We start from the raw sequence: 20,965 nt of genomic DNA, 5'->3' as shown, positions 1-20,965 counted from the left end.
ACACCTCCACCCCATCCCCATAACCCCATAACCCAGTAACCCCACCCAACACTAAGGGCAATTTTGGACACTAAGGGCAATTTATCATGGCCAATCCACCTAACCTGCACATCTTTGGACTGTGGGAGGAAACCGGAGCACCCGGGGGAAACCCACGCACACACGGGGAGGATGTGCAGACTCCGCACAGACAGTGACCCAAGCCGGAATCGAACCTGGGACCCTGGAGCTGTGAAGCGATTGTGCTATCCACAATGCTACCGTGCTGCCCCTCATTGTTTCATTGTTTAAATGAACCATCTCCTAGGGCAGCACGTTGGCGCAGTGGTTAGTGTCACACGGGAGGGTTTAAACTAGTTTGGCAGGGGGTTGGGTACTGGAGCAATAGGTCAGAATGTGAAAGCATTGAGGGAGAATTAGGGAATAGGGCCAGTATGGCTCTGAGGAAGAGCAGACAGGGAGATGTTGCTGAAAACAGATGGTCTGGTGGCCTGAAGTGCATATGTTTTAATGCAAGAAGTATTAAGGGTGAGGCAGATGAACTTAGAGCTTGGATTAGTACTTGGAACTATGATGTTGCCATTACAGAGACCTGGTTGAGGGAAGGACAGGATTGGCAGCTAAATGGTCCACGTTTTAGATGTTTCAGGCGGGATAGAGGGGGATGTAAAAGGGGTGGCGGAGTTGCGCTACTGGTTCGGGAGAATATCACAGCTGTACTACGGGAGGACACCTTAGAGGGCAGCTAGGCTATATGGGTAGAGATCAGGAATAAGAAGGATGCAGTCATAATGTTGGGGGTTTACTACAGGCCTCCCAACAGCCAGCGGGAGATAGAGGAGCAAATAGGTTGACAGATTTTGGAAAAGAGTAAAAGCAACAGGGTTGTTGTGATGGGAGACTTTAACTTCCCCAATATTGACTGGGACTCACTTACTGCTAGAGGCCTGGACGGGGCAGAGTTTGTAAGGAGCATCCAGGAGGGCTTCTTAAAACAATATGTAGGTAGTCCAACTAGGGAAGGGGTTGTACTGGACCTGGTATTGGGGAATGAGCCCGGCCAGGTGGTAGAAGTTTCAGTAGGGGAGCATTTTGGGAACAGTGACCACAATTCAGTAAGTTTTAAAGTGCTGGTGGACAAGGATAAGAGTGGTCATCGGGTGAATGTGCTAAATTGAGGGAAGGCAAATTATAACAATATTAGGTGGGAACTGAAGAACCTAGATTGGGGGCGGATGTTTGAGGGTAAATCAACATCTGACATGTGGGAGGCTTTCAAGTGTCAGTTGAAAGGAATTCAGGACCAGCATGTTCCTGTGCCGAAGAAGGATAAATACGGCAAATTTCGGGACCCTTGGACAACAAGAGATATTGTAGGCCTCGTCAAAAAGAAAAAAGAGGCATTTGTCAGGGCTAGAAGGCTGGGAACAGACGAAGCCTGTGTGGAATATAAGGAAAGTAGGAAGGAACTTAAGCAAGGAGTCAGGAGGGCTAGAAGAGGTCACGAAAAGTAATTGGCAAATAGGGTTAAGGAAAATCCCAAGGCTTTTTATACGTACATAAAAAGATAGAGGAGCAAATAGGTAGACAGATATTGGAAACGAGTAAAAACAAGAGGGAAAGGGTTGACCCACTGAAGGATAGGCAAGGGAATCTGTGTGTGGAGCCAGAGGAAATGGGTGAGGTACTAAATGAACACTTTGCATCAGTATTCACCAAAGAGAAGGAATTGGTGGATATTGAGTCTGGAGAAGGGTGTGTAGATAGCCTGGGTCACATTAAGATCCAAAAAGACGAGGTGTTGGGCATCTTGAAAAATATTAAGGTTGATAAGTCCCCAGGGCCAGATTGGATCTACCCCAGAATACTGAAGGAGGCAAGAGAGGAAATTGCTGAGGCCTTTACAGAAATCTTTGGATCGTCACTGTCTTCAGATGATGTCCCAAAGGACTGGAGAATAGCCAATATTGTTCCTTTGTTTAAGAAGGGTAGCAAGGATAATCCAGGGAACTACAGGCCGGTGAGTCTTACGTCAGTGGTAGTGAAATTATTGGAGAGAATTCTTCGAGACAGGATCTACTCCCATTTGGAAGCAAATGGACGTATTAGTGAGAGGCAACATGGTTTTGTGGTTAGCCCTGCTGCCTCACGGCACCGAGGTCCCGGGTTCGATCCCAGCTCTGGGTCACTGTCTATGTGGAGTTTGCACATTGTCCACGTGTCTGCGTGGGTTTCACCCCCACAACCCAAAGATGTGCAGGGTAAGTGGATTGGCCATGCTAAATTGCCCCTTAATTGGAAAAAATTAATTGGGTACTCTCAATTTAAAAAAAAAAGAACCATCTCCTGTCGGTAACAGAGAGTAGGTCACCTCAATTCGGTTTGGGTAATTTTGTGGATATTCTGGCACTATCCCTTCAAACTTTCTTCTTCTGTTGTACCTGGGATGAGTGGCATGGTAACCGTTTTTGTCTTTGTTTCTCAAGCACCACCCATGAGGATAGGTTGTGGCTGGAACGCACCACAGAGTAATGGCATCTTTATTTTCCATTCAATTTATTGTCCAGCACCTCTCAAAGCCACCCGCCATAATTGCAACCGTCTCTTGCCTGATTTGTTTGGTAGTTTTTTTGTTTGCTTGACTCTTCCTTGTCATTAGCAAGCCAGCACCCATGGAACCCTGGAAACAAATGCTGGTAAAAGAAGTGGCAGAATCACTTTGACGGCCACTGCCAAATCCACATGGCTACAGGTGTTGCCACACAATCCTCTGTGGACAGCACCTCTGTCAGCCATCTCTGGCATTGCCTCTCTGATACTTACAGGCGGTTAATTTTCATCCTGAAGACACAATGGGAAGAAAAATGGGATGGAATACTGAGGTAGCTGTCTTTGACCAGCACAGACCCAATGGACCGAAGGGCCATTTCTGTGCTAAAGACCTTTATGAATCTATGACAATGATGTACCAGTGGCCATCTTCAATGAGGCCTTGCCAGGAATCCTGCCTCCTGACGAGCAAACTTCCACCCCACAACCCCTGGTGCTGCCTGATGCTGGCCTAGCTGTAACGTCTGTTATTGACCATCAGCAACCTTGCTTTGAAACATCCTCCATGCCCTAAGGTTACAAGAGTATGGATGTTTCAGGCCCATAATGAATCCACCAAGTTAACTGTGTGCAGAAGGCAGGCAATGATACGGGCACTTCTGTGTACATGGCATTCGTACAGACAGGTGTTGAGCAATGAATTTTTCATATCCTCCCATGGACCACATCCAAAACTCCTCCCACAGACTCAACCTCCCCTCTTGCCCTCTTCTCACTTGGACCTGGCCTCCTGCCAACTTAATCCTAAATTTTGAGCAGTGGCCAGGAACAGAACTGGAATCACCCCCCACCTAAACCCATCACCGTTGACTATCTGAGCATCACTGACTGCGTTCCCTCTATCACCCTTGAAACTCGGAGCTATGACAGTGAACATGCCATTTCTTCCCCTTGACCCAACCCCCTTCACTTTTGAGATCCCTCCTTGATCCTAGATGCTCCTCCCACCATCCTAGATGTGTTCTTGCAATCTCTTGGCTCGCTCTCTGAGACATTCCATTATTCCTCCCTCCAACTGGACTGATCATTGTACTACATCAACTTTCTCAAACCACCTACCACCACCTATGGGGGCGATTCTCTGTTGCCCGACCCCGATATCATAATTGGCAATTGGACGGAGAATCCCTGTTAATGACCGAATCGGGCGTGGTGCCGGTTTTCGGATGCTGCGCCCGCTCCAAAATGGCATCATCGAGAAGTACGCCGCATGTAGTTGGGACGGCCTCAGGACGTTACATAAGATGATAATAACTAGGAGCAGGAGTAGGCCATCTGGCCCTTCGAGCCTGCTCCGCCATTCAATGAGATCATGGCTGATCTTTTGTGGACTCAGCTCCACTTTTCTGCCCGAACACCAGAGCCCTTTATTCCTTTATTCTTCAAAAAACGATCTATTTTTATCTTGAAAACATTTAATTAAGGAGCCTCAACTGCTTCACTGGGCAAGGAATTCCATAGATTCACAACCCTTTGGGTGAAGACGTTCCTCCTAAACTCAGTCCTAAATCTACTTCCCCTTATTTTGAGGGTATGTCCTCTAGTTCTGCACAAAGGACACCCTTGAATTATGTATCCCCTCATTTCCATTTGCTGGGCAGTTAAAGGCTTCAATAGGCAAAATGCCAGGTGGGCAGGCAGGCACCTTACCCAGCCTGTGTATTTTGGGGATGGGCCGGGGTGGGTGGGAAGGTATTGGGCTTGCCAGCCATCATATTTTATGTGCCAAAATTATGCCAACTGGAGGGGCCATAAAATTCAGCTCAAGAAATGGTGTGTGGGTTGCTTGGCACAAGGGAGGCTCAAGGCTTCTTTGTGGAAGAAGCCTTTTTTGATGAGTATTCAAACTTCTACAGCCCCCATTTGAAAACTTACATCCTGGGTCTCTATTGGTTCAGAATCTGGCTCCAGAGAAGCTCACCTCGAATAATAATAATCTTTATTGTCACAAGTAGGCTTACATTAACACTGCAGTGAAGTTATTGTGAAAATTCCTCGTCACCACATTATGGCGCTTGTTTGGGTACACTGAGGGAGAATTCAGAATCTCCCAATTGCCTAACAGCACGTCTTTTGGGACTGGTGGGAGGAAACCGGAGCTCCCGGAGGAAACCCACGCAGACACTGGGAGAACGTGCAGACTCCGCAAACAGTGACCCAAGCCAGGAAGTGAACCTGGGACCCTGGTGCTGTGAAGCAACAGTGCTACCCACTGGGTACATGGCAGAATGTCAGCAGAATTAGAGGGGATTAGTAATTTGCATTATTTGGGCAGCGCACAGTGGGTAGCACTGTTGTTTCACAGCTCCAGGGACCCTGGTCCGATTCCCGGCTTGGGTCAATGTCTGTGCGGAGTCTGCACGTTCTCCCTGTGTATGCGTGGGTTTATTGGACCAATTCACATTTTATCGTAATGACGGCCTCGCTGGGCTGAGCGTCGGGAAGCTCGCAGCCATTCACGCTCACTACTACACTTAGAAACATTTTGGTTAAATCCCGCTCAATATCAATAAAAGACAAATTTTGCATTATTACATTGCTGATTGGGGGAGCTTAATGTGGGCATATCAGCTGCTAAATTTTCTACTTCAAAAGTACTTAATTGGCTGTTACATGATTGGTGACATCCGGTTACATCCGATCGGGCAGCAGGGTAGCACAGTGGTTAGTACTGTTGCTTCACAGCACCAGGGTCCCATCTTTGAATCCCCTCTTGGGTCGCTGTCTGTGCGAGGTCTGCACCTTCTCCCCGTGTCTGCGTGGGTTTACTCTGGGTGTTCCTGTTTCCTCCCACAAGTCCCGAAAGACGTGCTGTTAGGTGTCAGTTCATTTGGACATTCTGAATTCTCTCTCTGCGTACCTGAGCAGGCGCCGGAATGTGGCAACTAGGGGCTTTTCACAGTAACTTCATTGCAGTGTTAATGTAAGCCGACTTTCTCTCTGCGTACCTGAGCAGGCGCCGGAATGTGGCAACTAGGGGCTTTTCACAGTAACTTCATTGCACTGGTTTGCACTGAGTGCTGAGCTTGTGGCATTTGAGTGCTACAGTGAGAGTTTGGTGACTGAGGGAGTATAAGGGTTATTTAAAGTCTAGTATTTCTTTTATTTAGTTAATTAACTTAAAAGTTGCTGTTTGGTCTATAAGAAGGTTAATTTTGAATCAGCTTTAAACAAGGTTCTACTTGGACTTACTTGCAGCTGGAGCTTGTTAATTAGTTAATTGCATTAGGCCAGTTTTTAGAAGCTAGAGTCACAGTATAAATAGGGGCTAGTTACATTGCAGACTTTGTTTGCACTGAGTGCTGAGCTTGTGGCATTTGAGTGCTACAGTGAGAGTTTGGTGACTGAGGGAGTTAGGTGAGGAGGGAGTAAGGTACTCCTTTCATTTAATTTCCTATATTTATCAAAGAGCGTGAAGGGAACCAGGAGTTTAGAGTACAGCTGACTGGGAGCAGAGTCGGAGGGCGGAGGTCCAGTTGGTCCACAGGGCAGCTAATTCTGTAAAGTAAGAGGGGATGGAGGCTAGGGCAGTTGCATGCTCCTCCTGTAGGATGTGGGTGGTGAGGGATACCACTGGTGTCCCCGCTGACTATACCTGCGGGAAGTGCACCCAACTCCAGCTCCTCAGAGACCGTGTTAAGGTACTGGAGCTGGAGCTGGATGAACTTCGGATCATCCGGGAGGCAGAGGGGGTCATAGAGAAGAGTTACAGGGAGGTAGCCACACCAAAGGTACTGGACAAGAGTAGCTGGGTTACAGTCAGGGGAAAGAAAACTAACAGGCAGACAGTGCAGGGATCCCTCGTGGCCATTCCCCTTCAAAACAAGTATACCGTTTTGGATGCTGTTGGGGGGGATGACCTACCGGGGGAAGGCCCCAGCGGCCAGGTCTCTGGCACTGAGTCTGGCTCTGGGGCTCAGAAGGGAAGGGGGGAGCATAGAAAAGCAATAGTAATAGGAGATTCAATGGTTAGGGGAATAGATAGGAGATTCTGTGGTCGCGAGCGAGACTCCCGAAAAGTATGTTGCCTCCCGGGTGCCAGGGCCAGGGATGTCTCTGATCGTGTCTTCAGGATCCTGAAGGGGGAGGGTGAGCAGCCAGAAGTCGTGGTGCACATTGGTACCAACGATGTAGGTAGGAAAAAGGGTGTGGAGGTAATAAACAAGTTTAGGGAGTTAGGCTGGAAGTTAAGGGCCAGGACAGACAGAGTTGTCATCTCTGGTTTGTTGCCAGTGCCACGTGATAGCGAGGCTAGGAATAGGGAGAGAGTGCAGTTGAACACGTGGCTGCAGGAATGGTGTAGGAGGGAGGGCTTCAGGTATTTGGATAATTGGAGCGCATTCTGGGGAAGGTGGGACCTGTACAAGCAGGACGGGTTGCATCTGAACCAGAGGGGCACCAATATCCTGGGGGGGAGGTTTTCTAGTACTCTTCGGGAGGGTTTAAACTAATTTGGCAGGGGAATGGGAACCGGATCTGTAGTCCAGCAACTAAGGTAGACGATAGTCAGGACGCCAAAGCACGTAGTGATGCAGTGGGGAAGGTAACAATGACAAAGGAGAATACTTGCAGGCAAGGAGATGGGTTGAAGTGTGTATACTTTAATGCAAGAAGCATCAGGAATAAGGTGGGTGAACTTAATGCATGGATCGGTACTTGGGACTACGATGTGGTGGCCATCACGGAAACTTGGATAGAAGAGGGGCAGAAATGGTTGTTGGAGGTCCCTGGTTATAGATGTTTCAACAAGATTAGGGAGGATGGTAAAAGAGGTGGGGGGGTGGCATTGTTAATTAGAGATAGTATAACAGCTGCAGAAAGGCAGTTCGAGGGGGATCTGCCTACTGAGGTAATATGGGTTGAAGTTAGAAATAGGAAAGGAGCAGTCATCTTGTTGGGAGTGTTCTATAGGCCCCCCAATAGCAGCAGAGATGTGGAGGAACAGATTGGGAAACAGATTCTGGAAAGGTGCAGAAGTCACAGGGTAGTAGTCATGGGCGACTTCAACTTCCCAAACATTGAGTGGAAACTCTTTAGATCAAATAGTTTGGATGGGGTAGTGTTTGTGCAGTGTGTCCAGGAAGCTTTTCTAACACAGTATGTAGATTGTCCGACCAGAGGGGAGGCCATATTGGATTTAGTACTTGGTAATGAACCAGGGCAGGTGATAGATTTGTTAGTGGGGGAGCATTTTGGAGGTAGTGACCACAATTCTGTGACTTTCACTTTAGTAATGGAGAGGGATAGGTGCGAGCAACAGGGCAAGGTTTATAATTGGGGGAAGGGTAAATACAATGCTGTCAGACAAGAATTGAAGTGCAGAAGTTGGGAACATAGGCTGTCAGGGAAGGACACAAGTGAAATGTGGAACTTGTTCAAGGATCAGGTACTGCGTGTCTTTGATATGTATGTCCCTGTCAGGCAGGGAAGAGATGGTCGAGTGAGGGAACCATGGTTGACAAGAGAGGTTGAATGTCTTGTTAAGAGGAAGAAGGAGACTTATGTAAGGCTGAAGAAACAAGGTTCAGACAGGGCGCTGGAGGGATACAAGATAGCCAGGAGGGAACTGAAGAAAGGGATTAGGAGAGCTAAGAGAGGGCATGAAAAATCTTTGGCGGGTAGGATCAAGGAAAACCCCAAGGCCTTTTACACATACGTGAGAAATATGAGAATGACTAGAGTGAGAGTAGGTCCGATTAAGGACAGTAGCGGGAGATTGTGTATTGAGTCTGAAGAGATAGGAGAGGTCTTGAACAAGTATTTTTCTTCAGTATTTACAAATGAGAGGGGCCATATTGTTGGAGAGGACAGCGTGAAGCAGACTGATAAGCTTGAGGAGATACTTGTCAGGAAGGAAGATGTGTTGCGCGTTTTGAAAAACTTGAGGATAGACAAGTCCCCCGGGCCTGACGGGATATATCCAAGGATTCTATGGGAAGCAAGAAATGAAATTGCAGAGCCGTTGGCAATGATCTTTTCGTCCTCGCTGTCAACAGGGGTGGTACCAGAGGATTGGAGAGTGGCGAATGTCGTGCCCCTGTTCAAAAAAGGGAATAGGGATAACCCTGGGAATTATAGGCCAGTTAGTCTTACTTCGGTGGTAGGCAAAGTAATGGAAAGGGTACTGAGGGATAGGATTTCTGAGCATCTGGAAAGGCATTGCTTGATTAGGGATAGTCAGCACGGATTTGTGAGGGGTAGGTCTTGCCTTACAAGTCTTATTGAATTCTTTGAGGAGGTGACCAAGCATGTGGATGAAGGTAAAGCAGTGGATGTAGTGTACATGGATTTTAGTAAGGCATTTGATAAGGTTCCCCATGGTAGGCTTATGCAGAAAGTAAGGAGGCATGGGATAGTGGGAAATTTGGCCAGTTGGATAACAAACTGGCTAACCGATAGAAGACAGAGAGTTGTGGTGGATGGCAAATATTCAGCCTGGAGCCCAGTTATCAGTGGCGTACCGCAGGGATCAGTTCTGGGTCCTCTGCTGTTTGTGATTTTCATTAACGACTTGGATGAGGGAGTTGAAGGGTGGGTCAGTAAATTTGCAGATGATACGAAGATTGGTGGAGTTGTGGATAGTGAGGAGGGCTGTTGTCGGCTTCAAAGAGACATAGATAGAATGCAGACCTGGGCTGAGAAGTGGCAGATGGAGTTTAACCCTGACAAGTGTGAGGTTGTCCATTTTGGAAGGACAAATCTGAATGCGGAATACAGGGTTAATGGTAGGGTTCTTGGCAATGTGGAGGAGCAGAGAGATCTTGGGGTCTATGTTCATTGTTCTTTGAAAGTTGCCACTCAAGTGGATAGAGCTGTGAAGAAGGCCTATGGTGTGCTAGCGTTCATTAGCAGAGGGATTGAATTTAAGAGCCGTGAGGTGATGATGCAGCTGTACAAAACCTTGGTCAGGCCACATTTGGAGTACTGTGTGCAGTTCTGGTCACCTCATTTTAGGAAGGATGTGGAAGCTTTGGAAAAGGTGCAGAGGAGATTTACCAGGATGTTGCCTGGAATGGAGAGTAGGTCATACGAGGAAAGATTGAGGGTGCTGGGCCTTTTCTCATTGGAACGGAGAAGGATGAGGGGCGACTTGATAGAGGTTTATAAGATGATCAGGGGAATAGATAGAGTAGATAGTCAGAGACTTTTTCCCCGGGTGGAACACACCATTACAAGGGGACATAAATTTAAGATAAATGGTGGAAGATATAGAGGGGATGTCAGAGGTAGGTTCTTTACCCAGAGAGTAGTGGGGGCATGGAATGCACTGCCTGTGGTAGTAGTTGAGTCGGAAAATTTATGGACCTTCAAACGGCTATTGGATAGGTACTTGGATTAGGGTAGAATAAGGGAGTGTAGGTTAACTTCTTAAGGGCAGCACGGTAGCATTGTGGATAGCACAATTGCTTCACAGCTCCAGGGTCCCAAGTTCGATTTCGACTTGGGTCACTGTCTGTGTGGAGTCTGCACATCCTCCCCGTGACTGCGTGGGTTTCCTCCGGGTACTCCGGTTTCCTCCCACAGTCCAAAGATGTGCAGGTTGGGTGGATTGGCCATAACAAATTGTCCAAAATTCTATGATTAACCTAGGACAAAAGTTCGGCGCAACATCGTGGGCCGAAGGGCCTGTTCTGTGCTGTATTTCTCTATTGCAGTGTTAATGTAAGCCGACTTGTGACAATAAAGATTATTGTTATATTATATTTTAACCAGCTCCCCACCCTCCCCAAACTGGTATCTGCCAAGTATGGACAATTTAATTTTAAGCCACAATTCCAAAGTGTTTAGGGAAGATTTAACATTTGGAGTGTGCTGGGGTCACTTGGTTGAAGGGACGGTGTGTGGAAGTAACTTTGAAATGTACGATCAGAAAGTACAAATTTAAAAATTGAGAAAAAAATGATGATGTATTGTAGCTTCATGACATGATCAGGTTTGGAGATTGTGAATGAATGTTTTCTGTGTCACTAACTTCAATGCTACCCCCCCCCCCCCCCCCCCCCCCCCCCGCAAATCAGGAAACACTATAATGTTTTCAGAACATTTTCATGTTTTGGCAGATATGTTCCTCAGCTCCAACAAGGCACTTTCTGCCAGCAGTTACCCAAGGGTCATTCATTAATTAACTTCTATTTGTTTTGTATATGTCTGCAGCAGTGTGTATTATTAATGAAACTTGATCGGTGCCAATTGCATTAGTTCTGTTGATTAAATATTGTCTGGAAAAAATACTAATTATGGAAAGGCAATTATGAGTTATTTGTTACTGACAAGCTGGTCAGGATTTGAGGCCTTGTGGGATCAGACCTATTGAAGACCAGTAAAATGGTTTATTTTAAAATTTACCTTGATGCAAAAAGTCCTTGTGCCTGTTAGCTGAAGGGACAATTCCACCAGTTCAACCTTTCGGCAGGGAACTCGATTCACTGGCCATGCATGTGCCATGAAAGAACTAATTGTTAGAAAATAATGCGCAATACCCAAGTTTCCTTGACAGCATGAACTTGGAAAATAACCCCAATGTATGGCTTTAGGAGCAGACAGGAGCTCAACATCTGTCTCGGAGGTGGTTTAGCACAGTGGGCTAAACAGCTGCAGATCAAGGCCAGCAGCACGGGTTCAATTCCCGTAACAGCCTCCCCGAACAGGAGCTGGAATGTGGCGACTAGGGAATTTTCACAGAAACTTCATTGAAGCCTACTTGTGGCAATAAGTTATTATTGTTAACATGGTGGCCAACTCTTCTGTCCAGCCCTTTCTGCCATGACTGATTTTGATCCAAAAGCAAAGCGTTTCCATCATCCACCTCCTTTTCTAACCTGCCTAAAAACTATCATTGTTGTGTGGAGTCCGGTTGAGGAAATTTTGACTTTGATATTCGATTTTGTTTCATCCATTTTATGACTAAGAATGGGACCTGTTTCAGTCATCTTCCAGCAGCCCAAGACTGCCTCATCCAGCTTTAGGTTGGGTCTTTACAGACACCTAAAACTAGACACCGATTGGTTTCAAACTTGGATAAAGCATTTTCGTTAAGTCTATTTGCATGCCTAACAAATTGTATGGATCTCTACAAGCAGAGTGCTCGTACATGTGTCCTGATTTTTTTAAAGAAGCAATTGGGAATGTTGTGTGCAATATGTGAATTGCCCACAATAGGTTACAAGCAAGTTTTCATTGCTGCATGGCAGCACAGTGGTTAGCACAGTTGCTTCACAGCTCCAGGGCCCCAGGTTCAATTGCCGGCTTGGGTCACTGTCTGTGCGGAGTCTGCACGTTCTCCCCGTGTCTCCCAGTGTTTCCTCCGAGTGCTCCGGTTTCTTCCCACAGTCCAAAGATGTGCAGGTTAGGTGGAATGGCTATGTTAAATTGCCCTTAGTGTCCAAAAATGGCTAGGTGGGGTTACGGGGATAGGGTGGAGTATGGGCTTAGGTAAGGTGCTCTTTCCAAGGGCCGGTGCAGACTCGATGGGCCGAATGGCCTCCTTCTGCACTGTAAATTCTATTATTCTATGATTTGCATCATAGGCTTGCGGCCCATTGCTCAGATCTCATGCCCTGGGCAATGCTTTGCATTTGAACTTAACCCAAAGTTTGGTCGCCCGAGATCAGTTAAATTGCTAAACAGTCCAAAGATGTGCGGGTTTGGTGGATTGGCCATGCTAAATTGCCCGTAGTGTCCTAATAAAAGTAAGGTTAAGGGGGGGGGGGGGGGGGGTTGTTGGGTTACGGGTATAGGGTGGATACGTGGGTTTGAGTAGGGTGATCATGGCTCGGCACAACATTGAGGGCCGAAGGGCCTGTTCTGTGCTGTACTGTTCTATGTTCTATGTTCTAGTGTCACTTCTGCAGACTGTCATGAAACTTCAGCAAGACAGAGGAGGCAGAATGTGACTCTAAGAGTATATATATAAAGCTTTGAGAGAGAATGAATCAATGCCAAATCTGAACTGATCAGAAGTCTCTGCTGGGACTAGATTCACCGACACTAAGTTAACTTGAGAGAATTGTTTATTTTCATGTCCTTGCCCTCTTCCCATATAGAAGAGTGTGACGTGGTGGAATGATTCGCAAGTTGATTAGCAATCTGACAGGATATGATCTGAAGGATCCTTCCGTGGCCTAAACCATCATTATATCAGCCTATAAGAGTGGTTGGACCTTAATAATTGGACGGCTTTCTGGACTAACACATCCCATATGATGAGGCATCTTTCCCACATTCATCCAATGCCAAAATCCCCACTTATAATAATAATAATTTTTATTGTCACAAGTAGACTTACATTAACATTGCAATGAAGAAGCGGAGGAAGCAGGACAAAATGGCGGCCGGCTGAACACCCAAGGACTGGTGGAAGTGGGCGCAGGAGCAGCAGGCCTCTCTTCTGCGCTGTTTTGCGGAGCTGAAGGCTGAGTTGCTGGACTCCCTGAATGCGACTACCAACAAGCTGCTTGGGATCCAGGCGGCCCAGGAGGCGTCTATTCGGGAATTGCAGCAGCAGACCGCTGAGAGGGAGGAGGAGGCAATGGTCCTCGCGGGGAAAGTGGCGTTGCACGAGGCACTTCACAAAAAGTGGCAAGACCGCTTGGAGGAGCTGGACGTTCGCACGAGGCGAAAGAATTTGAGGATCCTGGGCCTGGCGGAGGGGCTGGAAGGGTCGGATCTCCCGTCGTACGTGACCACGATGTTGAGCTCGTTGATGGGAGCGGGGTCCTTCCATTTGCCCCTGGAGCTGGAGGGAGCTCACAGAGTGCTGGCCAGGAGGCCTAAGGCAAATGAACCCCCGCGGGCGGTGCTGGTGCGGTTCCATCGATTTAGTGACCGGGAGTGTGTGCTGCGCTGGGCCAAGAAAGAGAGGAGCAGCAAGTGGGAGAATTCGATAGTGCGAATCTACCAGGACTGGAGTGCGGAGGTGGCAAAGCGGCGGGCCGGGTTCAACCGGACGAAGGCGGTGCTGCATGCCAAGCAGGTCAGATTTGGAATGCTGCAGCCTGCGCGTCTGTGGGTGACATATAAGGATCGGCACCACTACTCCGAGTCTCCGGAGGAGGTGTGGGCCTTTGTACAGGCGGAGAAGCTGGACTCGAACTAGAGTCTGGGGACACGCTATGGCCGTTGCTGTTTTTGCTGTTGCTGTTCTTCAATTTTGACACGTGTTTTTTTTATGCTGGTTTTCTTTTTGCTCTGTTTCCGGGTGGGTTTGTCTGTTGGGTATGGGTGTGGGGTAAGTGGGGAACGTTGGGGGCATGTGCTTTATATGTTCTCTTCGGTACGGGGCTGGGGGTTGGGGTGAAACTGGATTTTGAGGAGCTGCGTCAGAAGGGTGGGGTGTGGCAGTGTGAAAGCGCGGGCTTTCCTCTGGTTGTCCGCGCTGCGGGGCAGGGGGGGGCGGAGCTGGAGGTGGGGGCGTGGCCTCTACTGGTTTTCTTTCCCGCGCTGAAGCGGGGCCAAGGAGGTGTGGCAAGAGGGGGATGACCCCATGCCGGGAGGAGATGGGTTTTGGCAGGAGCAGCCGGATCAGCAGAAGTCAGCTGACTCACGGAAGTACCATGGAGGGTGCGTCGCGGCTAGGAGGGGTCCTAGCCTGGGGGGGTGGGGGGGGATACCGGGTTGCTGCTGGAATGGCCAGGAAGGAGCTGGCATGGGCCGGGGGGGTAGAGGAGAGGCGTTATCGCCATGGGGAACGGGTCGGGCGGGGCGCGCTGGCCTGGGGCGAGCAGTCGATAAGCTATGGCTAGCCGGCGGGGGAGAGGGGCAGGTTGCCCTCTGATCCGGCTGATTACCTGGAACGTGAGGGGGCTGAATGGGCCGGTTAAGAGAACTAGGGTAATTTCTCATCTGAAGGGGCTGAAGGCGGACGTGGCTATGCTCCAGGAGACCCACTTGAAGGTGGCGGACCAGGTTCGTTTGAGGAAGGGGTGGGTGGGGCAGGTTTTTCACTCAGGATTGGACTCGAAGAACCGGGGGGTGGCGATTCTGGTGGGGAAGAGGGTGACGTTCGAGGCGGCTGAGGTGGTGTCGGACAAGGAGGGCAGATATATTATGGTGAAGGGTAGGCTGCAGGGAGAGAAGGTGGTGCTGGTTAATGTATATGCCCCGAATTGGGATGATGCCGGCTTCATGAGGCGCTTGTTGGGCCGCATTCCGGACCTAGAGGCAGGGGGCCTGATCATGGGGGGAGACTTTAACACAGTGCTGGATCCCCCACTGGACCGGTCCAGTTCAAGGACGGGTAGGAGACCGGCGGCGGCCAAAGTACTGAGGGGGTTTATGGACCAGATGGGAGGGGTCGATCCCTGGAGGTTTGGGAGGCCGAGAGCGCGGGAGTATTCCTTTTTCTCCCATGTCCATAGGGTCTATTCCCGAATAGATTTTTTCATCCTGAGCAGGGGATTGATCCCGAAGGTGCAGGATGCAGAGTATTCGGCCATAGCAATTTCAGACCATGCTCCGCACTGGGTTGATCTGGAGATGGGGGAGGCGCGGGACCAGCGCCCGCTCTGGCGCCTGGATGTGGGGCTGCTGGCTGATGAGGAGGTGTGTAGGAGGGTCCGGGGAAGTATTGATGGGTATCTTGATACCAACGACACGGGGGAGGTCCGGGTGGGGATGGTCTGGGAGGCTCTGAAAGCAGTGATCCGGGGGGAGCTGATCTCCATACGGACCCATAGGGAAAGGAGGGAGAGGAAGGAGAGGGAGAGACTGGTGGGGGAGCTCCTGGATGTGGACAGGAGATACGCGGAGGCACCGGAGGAGGGGTTGCTGGGGGAACGGCGTAGTTTGCAGGCCAAATTTGACTTGTTGACCACCAGAAAGGCAGAGACACAGTGGAGGAGGTCGCAGGGCGCGGTATATGAGTATGGGGAGAAGGCGAGCAGGATGTTGGCGCATCAGCTCCGCAGGCGGGATGCGGCTAGGGAAATTGGTGGAGTGACGGATAGGGGTGGGAATGTAATGCAGAAGGGGACAGAAGTAAATGGGGTCTTTAGGGACTTCTACGAGGAACTGTACCGGTCAGAACCTCCGATGGGGAGAGGGGGGATGGAGAGCTTCATGAACAGGCTATGCTTCCCAAGGGTTCAAGAGGAGCTGGTAGAGGGGCTGGGGGCGCCGATAGAGTTGGAGGAGCTAGTCAGGGGGATCGGGCAAATGCAGTCAGGTAAGGCGCCGGGGCCGGACGGGTTCCCGGTGGAATTTTATAAAAAGTATGCGGATCTGGTGGGCCCCCTGTTGGTGCGAGCCTTCAATGAGGCATGGGAGGGGGGGGCTTTGCCCCCGACGATGTCGCGGGCACTGATCTCTCTGATCCTGAAGCGGGATAAGGACCCCTTGCAGTGTGGATCATACAGGCCTATCTCGCTCCTCAATGTTGACGTTAAGTTGCTGGCGAAGATCCTGGCCACCAGGATAGAGGACTGTGTGCCAGGGGTGATACATGAGGATCAGACAGGATTTGTCAAGGGACGGCAGCTCAACACGAAGTTGCGGAGACTACTAAATGTTATTATGATGCCGGCAGTGGAGGGGGAGGCTGAGATAGTGGTGGCGCTGGATGCGGAGAAAGCATTTGATAGAGTTGAGTGGGGGTACCTGTGGGAGGTGCTGGAGCGGTTCGGATTCGGGGAGGGATTCATCAAATGGGTGAGGCTGCTCTACGCGGCTCCGATGGCGAGTGTAGTTACCAATGGAAGGAGATCGGAGTACTTTAGGCTCTACCGTGGGACCAGGCAGGGGTGCCCCCTGTCCCCCTTGCTCTTTGCACTGGCGATTGAACCTTTGGCTATGGCGTTGAGGGAGTCAGGGAGATGGAGGGGTCTGGTGCGGGGTGGGGAGGAACATCGTGCATCGCTGTATGCGGGCGACCTGCTGTTGTATGTGGCGGATCCAGAAGGGGGAATGCCGGGGGTGATGGAGCTGTTAGCGGAATTTGGGGGCTTCTCGGGCTATAAGTTAAATTTTGGGCAAGAGTGAGGTATTTGTAGTACACCCGGGTGATCAGGAGGAGGGAATCGGGAGACTCCCATTTAAGAGGGCAGTGAAGAGTTTCAGATACCTGGGGGTGCAGGTGGCCAGGAGTTGGGGGACTCTCCATAAGCTTAATTTTACCAGGCTGGTGGAGCAGATGGAAGAGGAATTTAAAAGGTGGGACATGGTGCCGCTATCGTTGGCGGGTAGAGTGCAGTCCGTCAAAATGACGGTTCTCCCGAGGTTCTTGTTCCTTTTTCAGTGTTTGCCCATCTTTATCCCTAGGGCCTTTTTTAGAAGGGTGACTAGCAGCATCATGAGCTTTGTTTGGGCGCATGGGACCCCGAGGGTGAAGAGGGTCTTCTTGGAGCGGGGTAGAGATGGTGGGGGGCTGGCATTACCCAATCTCTCGGGGTATTATTGGGCGGCCAATGTGTCGATGGTGCGCAAGTGGGTAATGGAGGGGGAGGGGGCAGCATGGAAACGGATGGAGAGGGCGTCCTGTGGCGATACAAGCCTGGGGGCCCTGGTAACGGCGCCGTGGCCATTCCCTCCTACGAGGTATACCACGGGTCCGGTGGTGGCGGCTACCCTCAAGATTTGGGGGCAGTGGAGGCGACATAGGGGAGAAGTGGGGGGCTCGATGGAGGCTCCGTTAAGGGGGAACCATAGGTTCGTCCCGGGGAACATTGATGGGGGATTTCAGGGTTGGCACAGAGCGGGCATCAGACAGCTGAGGGACCTGTTTATTGATGGGAGGTTTGCGAGCCTGGGGGAGTTGGAGGAGAAATTTGGGCTCCCCCGGGGAACATGTTCAGGTATCTGCAGGTAAAGGCATTTGCTAGGCGGCAGGTGGAGGGATTCCCTTCGCTTCCCGCGAGGGGGGTGAGCGACAGGGTGCTTTCGGGGGTCTGGGTCGGAGAGGGGAAGATATCTGATATCTACAAGGTTATGCAGGAGGCGGAGGAGGCGTCAGTAGAGGAGCTGAAAACGAAGTGGGAGGGGGAACTGGGGGAACAGATCGAAGACGGGACATGGGCTGATGCCCTGGAGAGGGTTAATTCTTCCTCCTCGTGTGCGCGGCTTAGCCTCATCCAATTCAAGGTGCTGCACCGGGCCCACATGACTGGGACGAGGATGAGTAGGTTCTTTGAGGGTGAGGACAGGTGTGTCAGGTGCTCGGGGAGTCCAGCGAACCATGCCCATATGTTCTGGGCATGCCCGGCACTGGAGGAGTTCTGGAAGGGGGTGGCGAGGACGGTGTCGAGGGTGGTGGGATCCAGGGTCAAGCCAGGATGGGGACTCGCGATTTTTGGGGTTGGGGTGGAGCCGGGAGTGCAGGAGGCGAAAGAGGCCGGTGTGCTGGCCTTTGCGTCCCTAGTAGCCCGGCGAAGGATCTTGCTACAATGGAAGGATGCGAGGCCCCCAAGCGTAGAGACCTGGATCAATGACATGGCGGGTTTCATTAAGCTAGAGAAGGTCAAATTCGCCCTGAGAGGGTCGGTACAAGGGTTCTTTAGGCGGTGGCAGCCTTTTCTCGACTTTCTGGCTCAACGATAGGGTACGGGGACAGCAGCAGCAACCCGGGGAGGGAAAAGGGGAGGGAAAAGGGGAGGGAATAGGGGGGGGGGCCAACAATGACTATGTTTGTTTATTTAATTTTAATATTTTTAAAGTTCTTTTGTTGTTCATTAGGGTTGGGGGGGTGGGGGGATGTGATACATGCGCCGATACGGTCTGGGGGTGTCACAGTTATTATGGGTTATTTTGTTGCATTTCATTGTTTGTCGTTATGTTTTATATTTTCTGTAAAAAATTCCAATAAAAATTATATTAAAAAAAACATTGCAATGAAGTTACTGTGAAAAGCTCCTAGTCGCCACATTCCGGCACATGTTCGGGTACAATGAGGGAGAATTCAGAATGTCCAAACTACTTAACAGCACGTCTTTCGGGACTTGTGTGAGGAAACTGGAGCACCCGGAGGAAACCCACGCAGATGCGGGGAAAATGTGCAGACTCCGCACAGACAATGACTCAAGCCGGGAATCGAACCTGGCACCCTGACGCTGTGAAGCCACAGTGCTAACTACTGTGCTACCGTGCTGCCCTGACACCCGCACGGAATCCATTGTGAGAACTCCAATCTCCACTGTCCAGGGTAGTCAAGAACTGAATTTCAGTTCTTTTCAGTGCCTGTCAGGGACAGGACGACAACCATTAAGGCACAGGCTGACTGCCACTTGAGATAATGACTGCTTGTCAGACAGATGTGTGTGTTATGAAGTGTGTTAATGAGCAGGTTAGAATTGGATGATTATACTATTTTCCAGTGTTTCAGTGGGATCCATTATGACAGATAAAGATCTCTCCATTATCTTGGGAGATTATATTGCCATCTGTGAATAATGCCTTTGGCTCCAATAAGTTTAGGATTCTGTAAAATTTGTTAGCCTGCCAACCGGAGACAATTTCTAGAATCAAATATACCTTCTAGCTTCCAACATAGTGAGTGGAACAACAGAAACTCAGATATAAGTATTCATGTAATAACTCAAGTGGCAAGAAATGGGCATTGAGTCCTGAATCAATCGCAATGTACAAAAATCTTCACAAATATATGCTTCCTTTCCAAATTACTTTTGAATTTTCTCTTCCTCCACAAGCTTGGCTTGCATCTGCCACTCTCTTCACTACATCAAGCAAATCCTTGAAACTCTCTTTGTGCACAGCCTTTCCAATGGAAACACAGCTCTAAAGAAAATGCTGAAGGTAAGCATTAGCATTGCTCAGTGCTAAGACATGAGCAAATTTCATATGCTATCTTACTTTCATTTTCTCCATCACAGCAGTTTTATAGCGCAGCCACATGTATTCTAACTTTATTCCTTTCTTCAATATTTCATCTCCGAGATTAGATTAAAATCCAATGGTATCAGGACGTAGTTTCAATAAATCTTTATCTGAATAGTACGTGGTGAAGCTTTAGTTTTTGTTTTTCAAAAAGCCGCTGCAATGTCATGAAGGACAGCATTGATGCTGAGTAAAGGATAATACAGAGCTCAGACTGGCATGTAATCTGTCTTTTATTTCCCATAGGATTTATCCCATTTACTCTCAAAGGAAATGAGAAGCATATTGCTCTGTAGGGCCATTTTATGTTCTATATATATGTGAGACTTTTTATGATAAATAAAAACAAGCTGTTTAGAGCCTTTTTAATAAAAGTCTGTCACATTTTGTAATCGAAAATGGGTATTATGATGTGCGTATATATATCACAAAGAATTATTTTTCTTTGCAGGTTTAATTGCATGTTATATTAATGTAGTAAACATAAAGCAATATATATGTTTATAGACAACATCCATCCTTAAGGTTATGTACTCTCCTTCTGGCCACCCCCTCAACGACATAATTTCACCCTGTCTACCCTAAAAATCCTTCAATCATCTTAAACCACTCAATTAAATAGCTTTCACCTCCTGTACTGAAATACTGGCAGAATTGCAAGCCTTCTCTATGTAACTGAGACTTATAAATAAACCTCCTTAGCTCCGACATCATTTTGATGGTGCTACGTTGCCCCCGCCTACAATTCCAATGTATAATTCATGAGATGTGATGTCCTGAAGATGTACCACTTCAGCTGCAGCCTAACTAGAGCTTTATACAGCTGTAGCGCATATTTTGTTATATTGTTCATAAATAACCAGCAACTAACAGTGATGTGAATCTATAACCAAGGGTGCCATTTTTGCTGTCGCGCTTCAGTCATGCGCCAAGTAACAATGGGTGGAATTCTCCCAAAACATGACTTTCTGGGTGAGCTCCTGGAGCAGGCCAGGAAAATGGGGAACTGATTTGCGCCTGGCTCAAATCCCATTTCCCGCAATTCTTCCAACATAGCAGGATTTGTGGCGGGCGTAACGTGGTGAGAGAGGCGCCCCCAACGTATCAACCCATGAGTCCAAAGACACAAGGGGAGCTGAAAGAATGCACTCAGTGAAACTCCAGCATTTAATAATCAATAATAATAATAATCATCAAAATAATAATTAATAATCAAAAAATAATAATATTTATCAGTGTCTTACATTAACACTGAAATGAATTTACTGTGAAAATCCCTTAGTCACCACACTCCTGCACCTGTTCTGATACACTGAGGGAGAATTCAGAATGTCAAATTCACCTGACAGCACATCTTTCAGGACTTGTGGGAGGAAACTGGAGTGCCCGGAGGAAATCCATGCAGACACAGGGAGAATATGCACACACCACACAGCGACCCAAGCCAGGAATCGAATCTGGGTTCCTGGTGCTGTGAAGCAATAGTGCTAACTACTGTGCTACCATGCCACTGTACTTTTGAGTCCAACATGTG

At 48.9% G+C, this 20,965-nt stretch overlaps 1 protein-coding gene and 1 long non-coding RNA gene across 2 annotated transcripts in view; one reads left to right on the top strand and one right to left on the bottom strand.

Moving 5' to 3' along the window:
• Nucleotides 1–20,965, top strand: part of LOC119970181 (trans-2,3-enoyl-CoA reductase-like) — a 225,374-nt gene that overhangs the window by 112,377 nt on the left and 92,032 nt on the right. The window contains exon 6 of the mRNA XM_038804400.1: nucleotides 19,245–19,350. Within this exon, the coding sequence (XP_038660328.1) occupies nucleotides 19,245–19,350 (106 nt within the window). The remainder of the gene's footprint in view (nucleotides 1–19,244; nucleotides 19,351–20,965) is intronic.
• Nucleotides 1–20,965, bottom strand: part of LOC119970182 — a 47,613-nt gene that overhangs the window by 25,834 nt on the left and 814 nt on the right. The gene's annotated exons all lie outside the window — the stretch shown is intronic.

The sequence above is a fragment of the Scyliorhinus canicula genome, chromosome 8, assembly GCF_902713615.1.
Source record: "Scyliorhinus canicula chromosome 8, sScyCan1.1, whole genome shotgun sequence".
Lineage (NCBI taxonomy): Eukaryota > Metazoa > Chordata > Chondrichthyes > Carcharhiniformes > Scyliorhinidae > Scyliorhinus > Scyliorhinus canicula.
The sequence above is the reverse complement of the archived record's forward strand: the minus strand, read 5'-3'. Positions and strand labels throughout refer to the sequence as shown.